General features: G+C 44.9%; 1 protein-coding gene across 4 annotated transcripts in view; it reads left to right on the forward strand.

Annotated features, from left to right (window-relative positions):
• The window catches only part of LOC107189854, a 71,320-nt gene that overhangs the window by 48,276 nt on the left and 2,593 nt on the right, over positions 1-20,451 (forward strand). Inside the window, exons 1-6 of one of the 4 annotated variants that reach the window (XM_015578531.1) lie at positions 3,426-3,841; positions 10,754-10,896; positions 11,791-12,008; positions 12,556-12,782; positions 13,509-13,835; positions 13,919-19,658. In XM_015578531.1, coding sequence (XP_015434017.1) covers positions 3,800-3,841; positions 10,754-10,896; positions 11,791-12,008; positions 12,556-12,782; positions 13,509-13,835; positions 13,919-19,658 — 6,697 coding nt within the window. In that variant the 5' untranslated portion in view covers positions 3,426-3,799. Of the gene's footprint in view, positions 1-3,425; positions 3,842-10,753; positions 10,897-11,790; positions 12,009-12,555; positions 12,783-13,508; positions 13,836-13,918; positions 19,659-20,451 lie in introns of those variants that run through there. The other 3 variants (XM_015578532.1, XM_015578533.1, XM_015578530.1) reach the window with 3 other exon arrangements.

Consider the following 20,451-nt stretch of genomic DNA (forward strand, 5'->3'; position numbering starts at 1 on the left):
TATATAGCAAGTTACATGTTATCCATTAAGTGTGACGCCATTATTAATAATGAGTAGACTGCGGATTTAATGCATTTATAGCCTATATAGGTCTGTAAATACAGTAAAAAATAAACTAAACTGACTTAAAAAATAACTAACTCCACAGCCGGGGTTTGTTGACTTAAGGGGTCATGCTCAGTTAGGAGGCCGAAAAAAGAGTGCTTTTTGGGAATTTTTTTCTCAAAAACTATAAGACCTTTTTCAAAAAATATGTTTGTGTTTCAAAGATTGCAGTTTCTAGATTATTAGGTAATTTTTTTATTTAAAAATATTTATTAGTAAAATGGTGAGCGATCTCCCGGATGTCTCTCCACAAAAAGTGGACTGTCGTGAATACTGTAACTTCGTAACGGTTCATCTAAAATTAAAAATTCAGTAAGATTTATGTAATGGAAGAACCAATCTTGTCCTTGAACGTGGGATTTTTCGAAATATTGATTAGGAACAAAATGGCGGACATTTTCCTGAAAAAGTGCGATTTTCACCTAACAATCGCCCGTTTTTGGTCAATTAAAAGAAAAGTATGGAACGAAAAAATAAATCCTTCGTTCAAGGACAAGTTTTTCTGATGTGAAATAAGGCGTAAAAGGTTTCATATAAATCGACACAAGGCTCAATTAAAGTGATTTTCAAAGTTAAGCCTGTATACTTAAGTAAATGTGTAAACTTTTGGTATGCATCAAATCAATGGTTCATTTGTAAAAATCAAACATGTTAAAAATTAGTCAATTATCCCTGATCTCCCTTATTATTCCAATAAAGTAGGGCCAAATACTGTTCGCGATTACTCCTATTTTTTTCCATCCCGAAATATCTTTCGACCTCACGTACTTAAATCAGCGATCTCCGTTTCGAACGAGAAAGGAGAAGTATCGCGGGGGAACGAGCACGAGGCAGAGCGTAATAACGTTTACCCGTGTCTCTCTCCGCTGAGTACATTGCTCGTCACGATTCCAATTACCATTGCGACTCGGTTATCGGGAAGATACGCCGATAGAATTTTCCTCGAGAATCGCGTTTCGAAATCCTCCCGATGGTCCACGAGATGGGTGGAGAAATTCATGAATTCCGGGCAATAAAAATTTTACAGCGAATTGCTGGGCGTCTCTTCTCGGTCCACGAAGTTCCACGAAGTACCACGAAATACCACGAAGTCAATCGAAGTCTGTCGGGAACGTAGAAGTGTAAATTGAAGCACGAGAACAAAAAACTACGAAAGCAAGAACGCGATCTAAGTGTTACATGTATTTTCAGAATGTTCTACATATACATAAGATCAATGTCCCTATTTCTAATCACGTCCCGATTTTTGCTCAGTAGGGCAAAGGTGTCTAAAACGATCCCTTTAAGGTGTAATTTATATAAAAAGTACAAATGCTCATTATTTAAATAAAAGTAAATTAGTTTTTGTAAGTTAGTCTATCTATCTCATCGTTGGCTTAAATAAAATTTAGCTACCTGATGGCATACTAAAGGATCATTTTGTAATGTATGTGTGTAAAATGATCCCCGGTGAATGAATATAACATATTGTGTCCGTGGTTGAATATAACATATTAGTGAATTGTGGTTAAATCCGCACAAGAAGCAGCTGTCAGATTAAACCGTTTATGACAAAAGTGACACAACATTGAAAAAGACCTTATCTTAGATAAATTGCAGTAATTTAAAATTTTTCTTGTGGACAACACACAGAGCATGGATATTCACATGGCACTTCGAGCAATGACTAGTAACGTGCAGGGAGAACTATTGTAGAACGACATTACGATATAGCACCACTAATAGCCACAGGGCAGCCAGTAATCATTTTACCCCGAGGGATCGTTTTAGACACCTTTCCCCTATATGTGACAAATAGTAGAGCGGATAGAGTGTAAAAATTTATTTTTTAAATTATGACAAAAGCATGTTGCTTGGGGTACTCCTGTACTCCGTTCGGTATTACAAAGTTTATTTTATCAACAAGCAGCGGCAAATCACTAGCTTATTGCGAGTAGGCTGCCGCAACAACCAATGAATCGGGGAACAAGTAACGACGTAGGTTAATCCTCGCCACCCTCTCTAAAAAGAAAAGAAAAAAAAACAATGTCCATCGGAGTGGAAAGCAATTAGAGGTAGGTCCTCGAATAAATCGGAGCTTTTAAAAGGTCCGGCGCGGTCGCGGTCGCCAACTCCTCGTTGCGAGCTGGTAACAAAAACAAGAAACAAAAAAAAGGTAAACCGCGGAGACAGACCCCCCCGAGCAGAATCGGACAGGCCATGGGCATTCGTATCGGAAGCCAACAATCAGAGAGAGAACCGTGCGCGCGCCATTCCGCGTTTAATCCTCTTTACTTCCGGCCTGCCGGTGCTATCGGCGCGTACGTTATCGCTCTAATTGGCTGTCAGTTCAGCCGGAAAGGAGAGTTTCAAAGCCTCGAAGCCCACGTGCTATTCCATGAAAGTAATCCCCCCCTCCAACCGACTGAATACCCCAAGTTGATCCATTTTTATGAGCTTCCAAAGGAATAAACGACCGTCCGGTTGATGGTTTACCGCCTGGGCTTCCGAATCGCGTGATAGTCGACCGCCCCGTCGTCGCGATGTAGTCGTGGTATACAGTCGCGGCAGGACTTAACAGAGATTAGTGTATGTACGCAGTGGCAACAGGCTCGGTTATAATCGAGGACGGAATCGGCTGGTTCGTCCAGATCTTGGTCCTAGTGATGTGTGATAAATCTGTTCTAAAATGTTTGAACTCCTATCGAGGTGCTCGAACAGTTCAAACTGTATTCGATCGTTCGAACACTGTTCGAACAATCTTGCGTTCAAAAATGTCCAAACAGGTTCGAACTCTTCCTTCACAAATCCATAACTACTCATCCCCTTCCCTGGGCACGGTTCAACCGACCTTCATCTTTTTCTCGCCCGCATCGAGAAAAGAGCTCGACGTTCCAAACGTTTCCCAACACGGTTTCTAAAACCGTTTCCGCAGTGTAGACACAGTAGACACCGAACCAAACAAATTAAAGTCTCTTCCTCACGGACGAATAGAAAACGATACGACTCGCGTTATTTTGCATTGCAGATGGTAGCGGTGCAACGAGCACTGGCGTTCAGTTGGTAGTGGGCAGAGAATCGTCGTCGTCGTGCCGTTCCGCGGAGACCACCCGAGGAGAACCAGCAGGGAGTGAGAGAACGAGGAAAAGCGGTTTATTGGAAAGGAAAGAAGTTGGTGGCCAGCCTGGAGAGAAGAAGAGGAACGAGGAACGACGGTGATAAAGCGGAAGAGAAAGGAAGAACGAAGAATAGGCAGCGTGAAGGGAAGGAGAGGAGAAGGAAGAAGCGAAAAGGAAGAAAAGTGATCGGAGAGGGAGGAGGAGGGGGTAGAGGTGGTGGTGGTGGTGGTGGTGGTGGTGGAAGGAAGGAAGAAAAGACGAAGAACGAGAGGCCTGGTCTCATAGGAGGGCATCGATCTCGAGATCTCTTCCGGTAATTCAGGATCGAACCCCGGGGCTGCGAAGGTCGCTGATGTCCGCTACGTGCCCTGACCCTACCCCTGCCAGTTCGCCGTCACCCGAGCGCAGCAGAGCAATCGGAACACCCCCGACGCCGCAGCACGTCACTCTACGCCTCGATCCGATCAGAGGGAGCGAGTATCTGGCGGCGGTGAAGCCCGTACGATACTCGTTGCACACCACGCGCTTGTACGCCCGGAAGAACCTAGTCGGCACCACTGCTGCTGTATCGTCGATCAGCTCGACCACCCCTCTGAATGTCTTCGCACATCCAAAAGTCGTGCGTGGTGAGGACACAGGTTTCAAACTTTCCGTCTTTTTTTTTTTTTTTTTATTATTCTTGCACCACATAGACATATACAGTAATGTCCCGATAAGTGTCAATGCCTCGGTTCCGTGGAGTCACACTCACGGTGAGCGTGGACAGTTGTCAGCACCTCGTCAATCTGTTTTTTGCTCGAAGCTCGAACCTCCGTGTCACCACAGATTCACCGTTCTCATAACGTAGAGGTCGCTAAAATCACAGGTTTTTTTTAAGGTGTCGGTACTACAGTTTAGGTGGGCCACCAACTACCGTAAGATGAAAAGTCTATTCTTATACCTCGTCAGTGACAGGGTGTAACAAAAATGTTGGAAGACCAGGAAATGGGAGACTCGTGTGGTGATTTGAAACAAATTTTTCCTTAGCGAAAATGTTATCCGAGGCTTTGTTAACGAGATATTAACGACAAACCCCGACCAATCAGAGTGCGAGCTGTACTGTCAACACATTATCTTCTTTTATTTTACCTTGAAAACCCCTGGAGTAGACTACCGACAGGCGCCAAAACTGCACGGAGTGCAAAGGGTTAACCCTCTGTGACCACTTTTTATTTTTAACGCTTCTGTCACCCCTTTGGGTCTTTTATGCTCAGATTAATTTTTTTTTATCTTGTAGGCTTCCAAAAAATTTGAAGAAATTCGGGAATATTTCCCAGGGTCTCTGCTATTTACGTGATCCAATAGTTCTTGAAGTTGAATGTTTCAAGGTTTTTTTTAATAACAATGCCTTGTATCATATGAATGACCCAGAAAGGTCACGAAGGGTTAATATAATAAGTTATTCCTTTGGTAATGCGAATGTTCGTTGATGTTTATGAAAGGGAAACTGGAAGTTAGTTTTTTCCTAAAATTTACCATACTTTTAGAACTAACATTTTCTAAGCTGGCTCTATCATTCTGTGACGCATCTAATAGTTTCGATAGAAAGACACAGGCATTTAAAAAAAAAAAAGAAAACGTGGAAAAATGCGTTTAGAAGAAATGCTGAGTCCATTTTCGAATGGTTAATCACCGACCTTCTTCCGTAGAAACGTTGTCGATTCTCTGTCCGTCACGAAACGTCCAGACCCTGGATGTTAACGTTTCTCCAATGACCCGTTTCGACGTGCGGGATATTAGACTCTCCGCCATCTGTCGTTTCTTCGAATTTAAAAGACCGTTGGCACAAGACACGTGTCCACGGTCCTCGATCTTTCTCGCTCCAATGCCCGGTTTGTCAACGGGAACGTGATCGATCGCAATGGAACCGACTAAGAGACAAAATATCGAAAGGAACGACGATAAGACCGTAAACATTGAAATTGTAGGACGCTACAGTAAATCCTTAATGAGTGTTCGAAGGCTCTTTGGCAAATAACATTAACACTTTACTGACGACAAAGTTTTTCTGTTTGCAAATATACAACTTCAGGTGTTCTAACCTGGGGACCTCACCTTGCCAGTGCCTAGGAGTCATCCAACACTCATCGAGGATTTACTGTCACGTCCGTTCATATCCATTTTAATATCGTGTTGGGGAAATTGACAGAATATTTCCGTGACAACGCTGACGCGTGCGCAACTGTGGCGCAGGATCGCACTATTGAAATATTTGGAATTTAAGAGTTAATATCGGAAATCCTTCACGCAGGACGTATCGAATTTCGGCGTCGGCCCGCGTCGAAGAGCTTCCGATACCGGATCGTGGCGTTCCTTTTTTTTTTTCTTTCGTTGTTCCTCGAGGGAAGCCGGAAAATTGGAAAGCCGTATCCAGAGAGGAAAAGCAGAGTGGGAATGGTGCTTTTGAAATGTCGTCCATCGATACGACTGAGACGTCGTTCGAGGAACGAAAATGATTTCCTCGCTCGCGCGGTCGTTAGGCGCCGAAAATGCGACGCCAGGGATTCGCGTTGGGATTCAGTTTCCGTAGAGAGGACCGAGAAGTTTCGTTTGTTCGTCCATAGAACAACAGAAAAAGTATCGAGCTACTGGTGGCTGAAAACATTAATTCACTGACGACCATACTAATACGTTCTTCATTACTGGCCATTGTCGCCGTAAACGTATTAATTTTTGCATTATTTGACTTCGTCAGGTAAAAATTTATCGTTACTACTAGACTGCGGATTTTTATGCAAAATGATATTTTCCAAAGGAATTCATACAGAGAAGACTAAAAAGTGAAATTTCCACGTTTAAACAATTAAAAATGACGATATATTTTTTTGATCTTTTATTCGCTATTCCAAACTTTTTATCTAGATAATTAATTTGCCCATTTTTTATTGTAACGAAAGGAATGCATATGTATTTTTGAAAAGATTGATCTTAGGACCTATGTTGATTAGATATTTTGTTATTCCTCTCGATGAGTACCATAGGGTTCCAAAATCTTGAACCAAACACTATGTGTTTCATTCTTTGACTCGACCAAAAAAAAAGATGAGTGAACCAGCGTTCGATGAATTTCATCAACGGAGTTGGATCTGATCTAGATAAAGCGATAGCGTACATCGACGAAATACGAAAAAAAAAAGAAAGAAAGAAAGAGAGAAAACGTTGGTAAGGGATGAACTAGGGTGGAAAATTCCAAGGGTTTAGCTCGCGAGCGGACCACGGAAGTTGCAAATGGGGAAAGTTTCCGCGAAAGTAAGATCTGGGAGGAGTTCCGTGTAAGTAACCGATGGTCGAGTTTTTCCAAGGGGTGCCTTCGAAATTAACTCTTTCGCAATCGGAAAGTTTCTCTCTCTTTCGTTGGGGCACGAACAAAATTTTCGCAGCGACTTTCCTGAACGGTGAAAATTCCGTCGGTTTGTTTGCCAGTCCTTTTACCGTCGCAGCTTTTTCCTGCCCTTTTTTCCGAAAGGGTAATTGATTTTATAAAGAATTAAAAGCGTTCGCTGACTCAAGGTCGCTTAAATACTAACTGTGTCTCACCCGTTGAGGATTTAACGGACCAGAACAGGGTGAAGGCCTGAAAAACAGAGGTACACCGTCGTGGCGTAACTATCAAATCACCCTAAATTATTCAATCCTTATGTATTGTGTGGGTAAAATAAAAACTATCGACTTTTTTTCTAAGGAGTATAATCTATCCTTTTGCGGAGAAATATTATTTTTCAACACGATTTCAGACATGGCATACTTGGTTCCTGTTTAATTTAAACACACTACATAAGAATTTAAATGTTAGGGTGGTTTTACAGTTAGGCGACGCAGTGTGTTTTTTGAAATTTTGTAAGCACATGATAATTCTTTCGATGATTATGTCGAGGGTACTCGAAGAGTTGGCAACTTTTTGTTTAGTGACGAATATACTTATTATTAAGCAAACAAATTGCATTTGCTTTTAAAGTAAAATTTACGTAAAACAAGAACATATTAGTAATTTTAACACACTTTAGAATATTTTCAAACAAAAGAGCAAATGTACAAAGAAAAACAATTGGTTGAAAAAAAAAAAGAAATACGCAGCAGTATATTGAAGAGGGATGTTTGGTAAGGCAGTGAGTTTTTTCTGACAATAGATGGCGCTGGACTCGCACGAATAATTTTGTCCTTTCATTAAAATTTATTTCAATTTTACTGCAAATGCATTTACACTGCTTTTGTCAACTATATTCGTCATAGCTTGAAAATAATTAAGCACACAAATGCATGTTTTAAACAGCACTTAAAAGGTTAAATGATTTTCTGTTTACTATATACATATAAGCCATAGCTAGTGAAGAATATATGAAACAAGTTTTAGACGATTTATTGTTGTTAAGGCTGTGGTATATGCCTTTTTAAAATGAACGCCTTTAAAAAAATCGACACGACGACAGGAAATTGGGCATACGGTTCATCTGAACTCAAGAAACCAAAATGTTTTAGAAACAACATGTGAATAGTTAGTATAGTACGTACAGAAATATAAAAAAAATTTTAAATAACCAAATGGCAAATATCTGAAACATATGTTAAAATTTTACGAAATTTTCGTGTATAAAGAGTTAAATAAAATCGAATCAGTTTTATTAATCAATAAACGGTTACGTATCGTAAAAGGGACGGGTTTTCTAAATAAAGTGCGATCTTGGTCGTGTCAGTTGGATTAATTGATTTTTTGATTTGTTGTCGACGCGGTTGGAAAATGTTATTTCGAGAAACACGTTCTTAAAGTTTGACATTTGAAGTTGCTGTATCTCCGTTAATTTCTCGAATTTTACTCTGAAATTTGATAAAAGTATTCTCGACACGTACATCTTTTAAAATATAAAAACAAAATCGTTGTTTCTAAACAATCACCTACTTCTGGCTCCTTAAGTACTCATTCAGATGTTGCAACATTCAGATTATTGTCTGATTTACAGCAAATAGTTTTATAGGTTACCAGCTGTTCTTTTTATTAAGCTTCGTTGGATGATTTTTACTTGTCTTTTCATTACTTCTATCAGAACGAAAGAAACAAAAAAACCAATAATTTCGTTGCCATTTGTCGTTCCTGTCGAGGGCTGTTTTTTCCAGTGGAATCAGCTAGGCACGTGAAGACACGATTACCGTACAGAAAAAAAAAACAAACGCAAGTGCTTTCGGCGGCGAAGAGCTCCCCGTGTTTTCTTTCCGCCCAGAAAGTTCAACCAGGGGACCACACGAGGATCCTCGTCGAGGCGAAAACGTTCCTCCTCCCCCGGCTTCTCTCCCCTGCAATTTATTTCATAAATACGTTTCGGTTCGTATAGAAGATACATTCATCCAGGGCCCTCCGTAATGTCGAGTTACTTCCGCGTCGAGCCCGACGTTTATTGCGGACTCAAATCATCCGTTTGACCCATATACGAAAATCTCGACGGGCGTGTACCGGTACCTCGGATTTGATAACGAACGGATTGAATTTGATAAATAAGGGTCGCGCGGAACTGTACCGGTGTCGGTTCCCCTTGCGTTTTTTTTCCTTGTGGCGTTCGATTCGTTTCGATTTCCGTCGACTTTCCGTTCGTTTCGAGATAAGAGTTTCGATATATTTCGAAGAAATAACTTTTGGACCGGTGGTGGTTTACTTCGTTGGTTATGGGTCCATGGAGAAATGATCTTTACATATTTGGACATTTTCGAACTATGTGAAACGATCGAACACTACTCGAACTATTTGAAGCGATCGAACACTGCTCAAACTAGTTGAACATCTTTTAGGTGTTGGAACTGTTTGAACATTTCGTCAAATATTCGAACTGTTGGAACATTTCGTCAGATGTTCGATCTGTTTGAACATTTCGTCAAGTGTTGGAAACATGTTCGAACAGTTTGGTCAGCCATTACTACGAATCGTACAGGAACGCTTTGCTCGACCAACGTTCGATTTCGTTCCATCGTTTGAGCCTGGATCTGAATCTAACAGAGGGTTCGCAGAAAAGTCGTGGGCGTTTAACTCGGTTTACTGGCCACGCATCCCCGAAAATATACGGTACTTACGCAATCCTGTTATACATATTACGCGCGTTCGTCATCGCCACCCTCCGAGAGGACAAACTCGTTCCTCCGTCTATCGTCTTATTCTCCCTTCTTATTTGAACGCTTCGACTAACCAGTCCAGTTCTCCCGGTAACGTTTTCACAGGGTTTCATTCCTCCCTCTCTACGTGTTAACCAAGTGATTTGTTGATCGTAAACATCCACGTAGGATATGATTGATGTCGAAGGAAATTTTACGAAGGTATATACTATTCCACAACCCATCACTGGTTATTCTATTCTTACTAAAACTTACGACTATTCGATTAAATTTATTTCAAACAACTCACGTCGCGGTAAGCACCAATTTTTACCTTTACACCGAGATATACGTCACACTTGAAGCAACAAAGTCGACTGTGTATTACAAAATCATATCTTCTGCAATTTCGAATCTTCATCCAAACGGTTACAAATATTCAATATTGAGCTCCGAACCTTATAGCTCGAAAATTTTCCAAACAAAAAAAGATGAATACACGCGAAGTTACGTTTCTCTGTCTGTCTCCTTATTATTTCTCGCGGTACAAGGATACCTCGTTCGAAACCACGGTTCTCTAACCGCAATCGATCCAACGACGATTACCAGATCAATTTAGAAAGAGGATCCTCGTCGGACAGGTCACTCTCGTGCAGAACATTCATTCTGTGTGCCCAATATTTGCGGTCTAATCGGAAGAGATCGTTTCGTAGGTTGTTCTCGCACGTCCGCCACTCGTCCAGGATCTCGTCCTATATTTCTGTTCCCTCGCCCAGACGAATTAATTCCATTCCTCGGTGATCAGTAATTACAGCGTTGAAATAACATTTACAATATTCCGTTAATTGCATTCCAGTTTGAATTTTCGAAAAGGTACAGACGATCGATCGTCGCTAGGGTGACGATGAGAATCACGGACTGGCGCACAGTGTTGCGATTACAGATGTTAGCTAAATGGTACCCTATTAATTTTTTACGTAGAATGAGCAGAGCAATCGATCTATACAACAAACAATATGCATTTCCATTTAAAGAAATGATGCAATTGTTAATTGCACATGCACTGTTGCACTTCAAAAAAACCTAGGGGCCTACAGATGTAGTGCTCTTCGAGCCATTTATCTTTCTCCTTTGACATTTTTTCATAAGTGCATTAATAACGGAACTATGACCTGAAACAATTACGTGGACCACCTTGTATAACGAGTTGCGATATTAATAACATGGACAGTATTAGGTGCTGTCACCCTATACGTTATCTGTAAGACGGACTCGTAACTTCCCACGAATTTCCCTGAGTTGTTTGTCGAATCGAAACGGGAGAATCCACTGTTCGTCCCGAAAAGGGTTGTTTAATGTACCTTTCCTCCCGGTAGCCTTTTGAACAGGTTTATTTGTATTTAATCCGTTACTCACCGATTTTCCATGGTTGTTCGCAGGGGCTTGAAGCGACATTGAGTGACAGCAAAAAGAAGTACGGCGACAAGGTGAATGCACTTCTGTCCGCCTGGGAGCATGTCACCAATTTCATTCCTGGGGCAACGCCAGAGGCCACCCAGTCTCTCATAGAATGGGCTCACAAGTGAGTATTCCCGTCGATCCTGGATCGACGGTGTTCCACCGTGTCATCGGACAACTATCGCAATTATCCTCCAATCCGTGATTCTTCTACCTCTGCCTCTCCCTCTCTCTTTCTCTATTCCCGTTTCGTTCCTCTTATTATTCTTCGGCGTTGAAATAACGATGACAACCGACGCGATTCGTTTCGGCGATTCTTCGACCACGAAACAGTGGAGAGGAAGCTACGATGGAAAAATGTTTATAGCCTGGGGGACCGCCAGAAACGCATCAGTGTATCCATAGGTAGTGATGGGTTCGTGAACAAACGGTTCAAACACGTGTGGACACTTCCAAACGCAAGATGTTTAAAGAGTGTTCGGTCTTTTGAACGATTCGCACCTTTGAAACGACCAAACGCCGCTTGAACGTCTCTTCAAGGGTTCAGACATGTTTGAACAGTTTCATCACCCATCATTATTCATAGGGAGCAACGATGACGCGCAATAAACATTAAAATCGTTGTAACTTAGCAACCGTTTAGTAGATTCGTTTACAAATTTTTGCAGAACATCAGGAAGTCTAGAACAATCTCACAAATTTTTGTTGGCTTCGTATTTTTTTTGAAGATCGGTCCGATACATTCGTAAGTTCAATTTGTACCAATTTCTAAGAAACATCGTCAGAACTTCATCCTTTTCTTTACCTGTTTTCAAAAACAACAGTCTCATAGACGGCACGTGATTGTGTGCTCACGAAAAAGTCCGCACAAGAATTAACCCTTGCTCTGCATTGTGAAATTTTTTCGCGAGTCATGTTTGACTCTGCCATCGGCCTCAGCGATTCCGAAATGCGGTAGAGATAAAAAGATCCGCGGAACGAAACGAGAGAAATAAATTGAATCGATTTTTCTTTGCAGACACACATTGAAATTGGTTCTGCGCGGGGAGTGGCCGAAGTTGTCACCCGCGACAAAGACGCACCTCAGCGTGACCTTACAGAGGTGCGCGTCTCACCTGGTGCAACACCCCGCTGCACCCAGGTGCACTGCCCTGATAGCTCTGGTGCACAATCCATGGACTCATCCCGCGCTCGACAGCATACTTAACGGCCAACCGGATTCCGAACATGAGGAGGGTACGTTGTATAAATAACGATCGTCTCACGAATCATCTTTCCTTGTCGAGTCTTCCCTTAAGGGGTCTCCCTACAGTCTACAGTGACGGGTCAAACGAATCGATTTTTTCTTTTTTACATTTTCTCAAGGCTTAATATTTCAACACCATAATCCGAAAAGGATTTAGTCCGATTCAAAAGAATAAGGAAGTGATTAGCTTTTAACCGAAGTGGGCAGGTTCAAATCGAAACTTTAAACGCGTTTTTCTCAAAACGACATTTTTGTAAATGGCTGCCACGATATCTCAGAAACTATTTGACGGAATGACTTTCATTTTTCAAATGAAAAAGATTAAGTTTATTCTATTAGCGTATACGAATCCATAGAAAAAAGTTTGAAAGCGATCCTCAGTTCGAATTCCTTGCCGTCATAAAATTCGACGTAAACCGTTTAAACTCTTCGTCAGGGGTTTTGAACATAATTGAACGGTTCGATTACCCGCTACGCTAGGTTGAAACTCAAACGATTCGAGTTCTCCTAATCGACATTCTTTCTGACTTGTTACAGAATTCTGTTGTTCGGAGAAAGGCGAACTGTTAACAATGAGGCTGAAAATACTTTGCGAGGACCGCTGCGAGGACATAGCGGTGAACCTCGCCGCCGCTTGCGTACGTTCCCTCCGGCGGAGCGATCGTCTGCGCTCGCTCTCGGATTCTCATCACGTTCATTACATGATCGACGTCTATATTGTCCTATTGTATAAATTGAAACGCACGCAAGATATATTCGCTCAAGTGAGTATACCGGTTCGGCCGAAAGGCCCGTCGACCTTTTCGTTTGAAAGAACCTCCCGCGGCGCCTCGTCGCTCTGTCGCCCTCCGTACCGATCCTTCGATACGTATATATTCACTAGGGTGGTGCTTATTTAATAAAAAAATTTTTTGTATTCTTTCACTGGGCCTCTATCAATATATTCACCCGTATGAGTAAATAATATGGTATTTAAAAGATTTTTGCAGTTAAATATTAAGGGCTGCTACCAGCCATTACATTTTGTGTTGTTTTTGTTTCAAGAAGAAGAATTCAGTTTATGATTCTTTTAACATGTCCATTTAATATTTACCAAAATAAATTTGTGGACTGACAATTCACATTTATAAAAATCCATTTCGCAAATACATATCATTAAGCTGATAAAATCGATTTCCTAATGTGAGGATATTTCTGTCGAAATTGCTTGACTGATGGCAACGAATATTGTTGTAAATACTCTATAAATCCGACTCTCAGATTTATAGAGAGCCCGCTGTATGGATTCTTCGTTCAGAATATTAGTAAGAGAACAAGTAGTATAGAGAACAAAATAGTACGGTGCCTAAGCAATACTTTAAAAATTTAATTTCAAGCACCACTCTAATGTTCATCCATATCGCGTGCCAATCGATCGTCCTCTCTCGTCCTTTTCTCCGTCTGTACAGGGATGACACGCAATAAAGAGACGTTCGTTTCCTTTCTTTCAGTTAAAATTAATGGATCTCAGCGACGGTTTGGAATTGGTCCAGAGGCTTAGCGGCGAAAGACCGACGAAGTATGGTACCGCGCGTGTTTGGCGAAATTCGATGAAGGCCGCCGAATTGGTTGCACAATATCTCGTCACCGCTGGCATGGTGCGTCCCGTGCCGGAGACGGGCGCGGTCATTTTAGAACAGATCCTGAATTCATGGGCGTCGTTGCACTCAAAATTAAAGGACATCGCGCCCACGTTACCGGGCATGGTACGGAAGCTGATCGAGCCTGCCGAGAGCGCCCAGCATATTTACATCTTTTGCGCGGTGCTCGCGAAACACGTAAGTATAAAACGATTTACCGACGGTCGGTAAAGAAAACGCGATCAGCCTAACCAATATCTGTCCCGTTTCTCTTTCTCCAGTTCGGCGACAACATAAAACCAGTGGTGATCGAGCTGTACATCAGGGCGTTGACGACGGACATGAACGAGATGGAGAGTCAGAAGGCGAAGTCGGACAAGGAGAAGTTTCGCGAGACCGCGAAACGTCTGAGCGCGCAATTCCTGAAACTGGCCGACGTGGTCGGCAGCAACATCGGTATCGCGCGGGAATGCGTCTTGACAGCGTTCTCGTTACATCCCACTAGGATTTGTTACGACAAAATCAAGGAGATCGCGGTGGCATGTGGGAAAACGAAAGAGGACGGTACAGTGTCCGGCGAAGGGGAGAAGCTCAGACACGCGTTGGAGAACAGTCACGGTGGCGTGGCGTTGTCGAAGACGACGGTGAACGACACCGACGAAAAGAAAGAGGGAACGAGGACGGGGAACGTGGAAACGGTTTCGTCTTTGCGCGATTCTTCGTTGCTTCCAGCCCCGTCGTTGCCTGATTCGATGACGTCCACGACCGCGGTCTCGTCGGCGGCGAAGAAGGGCATAGACTTTCAGAACGGGCAATTGAGCAAGACCTTCGAGCGCACCGATCAGCTGCTGAAGAGCCTTTTGTCGAGCACGAAAAAGGGAGAAATCGGTATCTCGGCGAACGACAGGTGCCCATTACACCCAAAGAGAGATCCTTTGACCGGCGGTCCGCTCGGCGAGCTGTGCTTCAATTGCGGCGAATTCACCGGAAATGATATCGTCGCTAGTAAAACATCATCGGAGACGAATGAGCCAGCGATGAGAAACGTGGAAAGGTCGCTGGATGCCTTGATTTTGATCAAAGGGGACGCTGTCACCGGTTCGGCGAATTACGACGAGAAATCGGTACCGAATCAGGTCCTCGATGCGGGGAAACTCGGGCTGTCGCCGCAGCTATGCGACGACTTGGCGGTGGTTTTGAGCAGTCCGCGATACCACATGCTTAGTTGGGTTCTGGATTGGAAGGAGTTGAACGGCCTCTGCGAGAGATACTTGGAGAACGCCGAGGAGATGAGAAACACCAACAAGGAATTGAAATATCTAAATATCGATTACTCGCAATTCAAGGATTGGCCCTCGGAGGACGAATCCAAGGACATCTTCTTCGGCATCGAGAAGGGGTACGAGCAGTGGGTCGATCTGCCATCTGACCATTCGGAGCAATTCGGGAGCTTTCAACCAGCTGGAACGTACAAAAGATCCTCCACAAGACGAAGCCTGGACGACACCACCACCGATTCGGACAGCGGTAGTATGCTCCGTGTACGAAGAACAGGAAGACAAAGAAAGATTCACAGACTGGAGTCCTCTGAGAGCGACTACGACAGCGCGGAGCGTAAATTGAAACACTACAGGAACAGCTCAGTGTCGGACAGCGACAGTAACACGCAGGACAGTCAAACGGACAGTCTGGGCAGCGACGGATGTCGGCTGGATGGGAAAAAGAAAGCTGGTAAAACGCCCAACAAGGACTCGAACAAGAAACGTTCGAAGTCAACGAAGCTGACCGTCGAGTCCGTCTCGCATTTCCATATGCTGGTCAACCAGAACGTACGACACGCGAACGCGAACGAGGATGCCAGCGGATCCGACGTGAGCAGCAACGACATTATCACTCTGTTCTCCGCCGACATGGACGAGAACAAACGGGAGACGATAAAGGGGTCCGCGTATACGGCAGCCGCGCCGTTGATCATCACCGAGAGAAGAAGCGACCCGGCGGTACTTAAGTCCCTGAGAATGTTCAGGCCGCAGAACACGAAGAAACCAACGAGAATTTCGCAGATACTGCAGAAGAACCTGTTGAACAAGAGTAAGGACAATAATAATTTAGAGAATAACGCCAGCAACGTGACGAAGTTCGCCCCGATGCTGAGCACGCTGAACCTGAACCCGAAGATCGTGTTGACCAGAGCGGACGAGATCGACAGGCGGCTGATCCAATCGAAGAAACAGCAACGATTGAGCACCGGTGACATCACCAGCGAACTGATGAACATCCAGAAAAACATGCCGTTCTCGCCTAACAAGAACGCGATATCGACGTATCAGAAGCAGAAGGGAAATGGCGGAACGAACACAGCCAAGTCTGAATTAAGTTCCACCGACGTTCACGATCTGAACTCCAAATCCAGTCTGGGCAAAAGAAAATTCGACATTTTAGCGAAAGCAGTTAGAGACTCGGACATCCTGGCGAAGAACGTGCCAGGTTTGAATTCGTTGGACATGATGGTACCGCCTAGGATGCGACCCACTGTCAACGTCGTGCAGCTTTCACGAAACATTCCACAGAGCCCGAATTCCGGCTCGGTTAACAGCGGCAACACACCACCGAGACCGAACAGAACTCCGAGCGTAGCCGGAAGCATTCAGCTACCTGGAACGCCTTCCTCCGGTGGGCACGACAGCGGCGTTGGCATGAGCCCAGCGGGTCAAACACCGCCTCCAAGATCCTCGGCTCTTCCGGATGTCGGCGAGGAGGCGAATCAACCGCCGGATGGCTCACCAACTTCCTCGACGACCACCACCGTGTCCAGTCAACTCGAATCTGATTCCAGTCCTAGAACAACAACTGGTTCGATTCGTCGAAATCAGCAGAATCAGTCTCCAAAGAAGTCACCTTCCCCTTGTTCCGGTGTTACGACAACAACAACGACAACCACTACCACCTCGGCCATTGGCTCGGCGGCGATCGCGTCGGAGCAACTGCAGATCGTCTGCAAGCCGGACGGCACTTACCAGCTGGCCTCCGTCAACCCAAATGTCGTCACAAATCAGAGGAACGTTCTCAACCTACAAAACATAGAGGACGGTAGCGTCGGCGGGTTCTCACGGCAGAACCAACACTCGGAGAACGCGACCACAAACAGAAACGTCTACGAGAGATTGACCGCCGCTAAGAGCAACGCGCAGTCGGGACAAAATGCTGGTCTGCCCAAGTTTCAACAGGCTTTTCGAAAGACCATATACACTCTGTCCACGGACGCGTCGAGCGACGTCGCTGGGCCAACCGGGGAAACCCTGGTGCAATCAGCGTCCCCGCAGAAAACATCGAATCTCTCGAAGGCGGTTCAGACGTCTGTTCCGAACGCCCAACAGACGAACTCGACCACCGGGATCAACGTACAGTCGATCGCGAACATTCCGAACACGTTGCAATTGTCCACCGGCAGGCAGATCTTGAACATCGTACAGAGCTCCGGGAACAACGCGAATGTGACCACCACGCCGACTGCAAATCAGACGCTGACGCAGCTGGTCCAGAGCGTTCAGAACGCTTCACCAGGAGTGATATACACGCACAAAATTCCTGTCACGATATCCACCACGAATCCAAGTCAGCTGAACATCATTCCTACTATATCGCACGCGAACTCAATACCAGCCGGAAGAACGCCTGTGGTAAAATTGAACATCATTCGAACTACCACGCCGTTGAGGCAGCAAAACATTACCGGTGCTATTCAGGCAGTTTTGACCACGCCTAGATTGCAACAGCAACAGCAGCAACAACAACAGCAACAACAACCGCAGCAACAACAGCCTCAACCAGCAGTTAGGCCGGACAGTTTGATCGGGTCGCCCATAGAAGTGCCCAATCAAGTCAGCTCGACCACTTTGGAACAGCTTAGAGAGTTCGAGAGCGTCTTGGAACAGGTAAAGGAGAGGAGTACTATTCAACCACAGTCTCATCAGTTGATATCCACTGCCGCCACGACCACCGTGCAAACGCAAACGACCACCCAACAGACGCAAGCCACCAAACAGCAGCAACAACAACAACAACAGCAGCAACAGGTTTCCGTAAGTGCTCTCGCGCAACAGCTCCTGATGCCCACGCAACAATCAACCAACACTGATTTCGCGAGCAACGGGAACACCGTGAACTTCCAGCAGGACATTTTTTCGCAGAAAGTCTCATTAGCGTATGTGAACCAGAGCCCAGGAAACAGCACCCCGAAGACCCCGAACACGACGCCAGTCGTCGTGGTCACGAGTTACTGCCAACCAGCCGCCTCGCCAGCTTTGAGCGTCACATCTCAGAGTTCCTCGAGTCCCTGCGTGACACCAGCACCAGCGCCCATACCATCCGCCGTTAAGACACCACCGACACCACCTTCCGCGAAACAGGTGAAGAAGTCAACGCCGAAAACCGTGAAAACCAGCGCGACAAACACCTCAAAGGCCTCTCCGATCCCGAAGCCACAGCAGAAACCGCAAGAGGACGAGCAAACCGCGCAGAGGATCTACGCGATCCTCGACGAGTACGCGGAACAACTTCGTAACTCGCCGGATTTGAATAACAAGCCAGCGCCTAGAAGACGATCGAATCCACCGACAAATCCCAGCCAGTCCTCGAAACGGAAGAAATCGAGCGCGAACAAGACAAAACCGGTCGGCCAACAAAACTCGGAGCTAAGCCCCAGCACCGACGATCTCGGTCGGACCATGGGCAGCGAGGATTCCTCCAGCGGAGTGGTACATGTACAGGACAGTCCTGCCGGTTTTCCAGCTCCTGAAGAACCAACGAGCAACGTCACGACCGTCAGCGACGCGAACGCCGAGGTCCGAAACTTAACACAGGACTCTAACGACGGGGTCGAACTGAATGTCAAGAGGCGAAATCTGATATTCGCCGAGCCCGGTTCCGGTCAGCCAAGAGCGGTAATCGTTCAAGAGGCTGTGCAGACCGGTTCGGTGAGCGTAAGCGAAGCCCTAGCCTCGGTCACAGGTAAAATGGGAAGCACCGCTGTCCTAGTACCGGGCACCAATTACATCCTGCCCATGAACCTGATGAAAGGCGGCCAACAATTCACGATAGTGTCCAGCGGATCGAAACTGCTCGCCACCGTGCCCGCCACCGTACGCACCACCGGCAACACCGGTGTCTCGAACACCCTGGTGCTTCAGTCATTTCTAAATCAAGCGGGAAAGATCATTTCGCAGCCGGCTCAAATGAAACAAGTTAAGATACCAACGCTGCAAACGCTGTCGGGCAATCAGACGTTAACAACCGCGCAGAACGTTCAGGGAGCCTCGGTGGTGATCCCTCAAACTACCACCACCGGTCCGTTCGCCGGTGATACGGGTACGGAGAAGAGCAACATTATCGGCGACTTGACCATGGCGAAAACAAACGACGCTGTTACTGGCGGAGCAGTCACCGTCGAGCCAGCGACGAACGCGATCGTCGTGAACAAAAGTACTTCCGCGATCGGTCTGATACAACGGAACTTGAACGAGGCGACGGAGAACCAGCAGATATGCGGCGTGATCACCAGCAATCCGAATTTGACGCTTCAAGGGGCGAGACTGTTCAACTCGTCGATACACAAATTGTCGACGTCGTCAGGGCTGAAATCGGACAACGTGGTGTGCTTGACGCCAACCGCCGCGACCATAGCGCACACGCCCGAGAAGAAACCGTCACAAGAGACGCAAGTTCATAATGAGAAACCTGTTTCCATTCAACCGGGCGCCACGATCGCTCTTGCGTTCGCCACACAGTCGGATGTCTCGATGCTGAACGACGCTCAGCAACAACACCAGCATCAGCAGAAGGACATGAAGGAGGTGTCGACGGATATTATCGCTGGCGGCAAGATCATCTCCCCGAAAACGGTCAAGAGAAAAATCGACGACGCTGCTATGGGTATGTCGGTGAACGTTCCGAAAACCTTGATCGCGTCCAACTCGGTCATTTCGAGCAACGCAACCTCGTTACAGAATAACGCGGCAATTGGTTAGTGGTTCTCACGGTTTTTCCTCAATTTTTTTTTTTATCTTCGTCGTAGTATACGGGGTGGTCCGCCTAAATGGAATCGCATAAATGTCTCCGTTACTTGTCACTGTGTCACGAAACTGCTCATGACAAAGCTACACTATTTGAGTGAGAACGTGTAACGGTAGGAAAAATTTTTTGTCTAGGTCATTTTGTAACACTAGAACTACCGACGATAAACGCATATTTGCTTCGATTATTTACATACGTAGAAGAGACAAACAAATCGCAAACTAGTTATCGTAAAGAATTCTGAAACAGTTCTTATTTCTGTTTAAACACAGTGCAACTTTACACCTTTGACGTTTTCTGTGTGAAAAGCCTCTGCACGTGAGTTATTTAGGCCTTATCTTTGAACCTGGGAGTGTAGGCAATTTGTAGGCCAATGTCCAGTTTGGTCTTGCTATAATTCTTATGATCTGTCTATTTCCATCTGTTCGCTTGATATCTACAGTAAAGAATTGCAAAACATGGAAATGATTCAAGATATCATTCGCTCTTCGTCCAATACCTTGTACCCTATTAATATTCAATCTCAAGATAGTTTCATCTGAAAGGTAATTAACATTTCCTACAGATACACGTAACTTCGTCCAGAGAAGAGTTTTTTCATACAACCGACAACTAACAGAAATATTTAGATCGTCTCCACCCTGTTATACATCCTCGACAAAGTAAAAAAAAAATAGCATATTTATTATTACTGTTAGGTTAAGTACCAATTATGTTTATATCTATTTTATATTTATTCTTA

The sequence above is a fragment of the Dufourea novaeangliae genome, unplaced genomic scaffold (assembly GCF_001272555.1).
Source record: "Dufourea novaeangliae isolate 0120121106 unplaced genomic scaffold, ASM127255v1 scaffold173, whole genome shotgun sequence".
Classification (NCBI taxonomy): Eukaryota; Metazoa; Arthropoda; class Insecta; order Hymenoptera; family Halictidae; genus Dufourea; species Dufourea novaeangliae.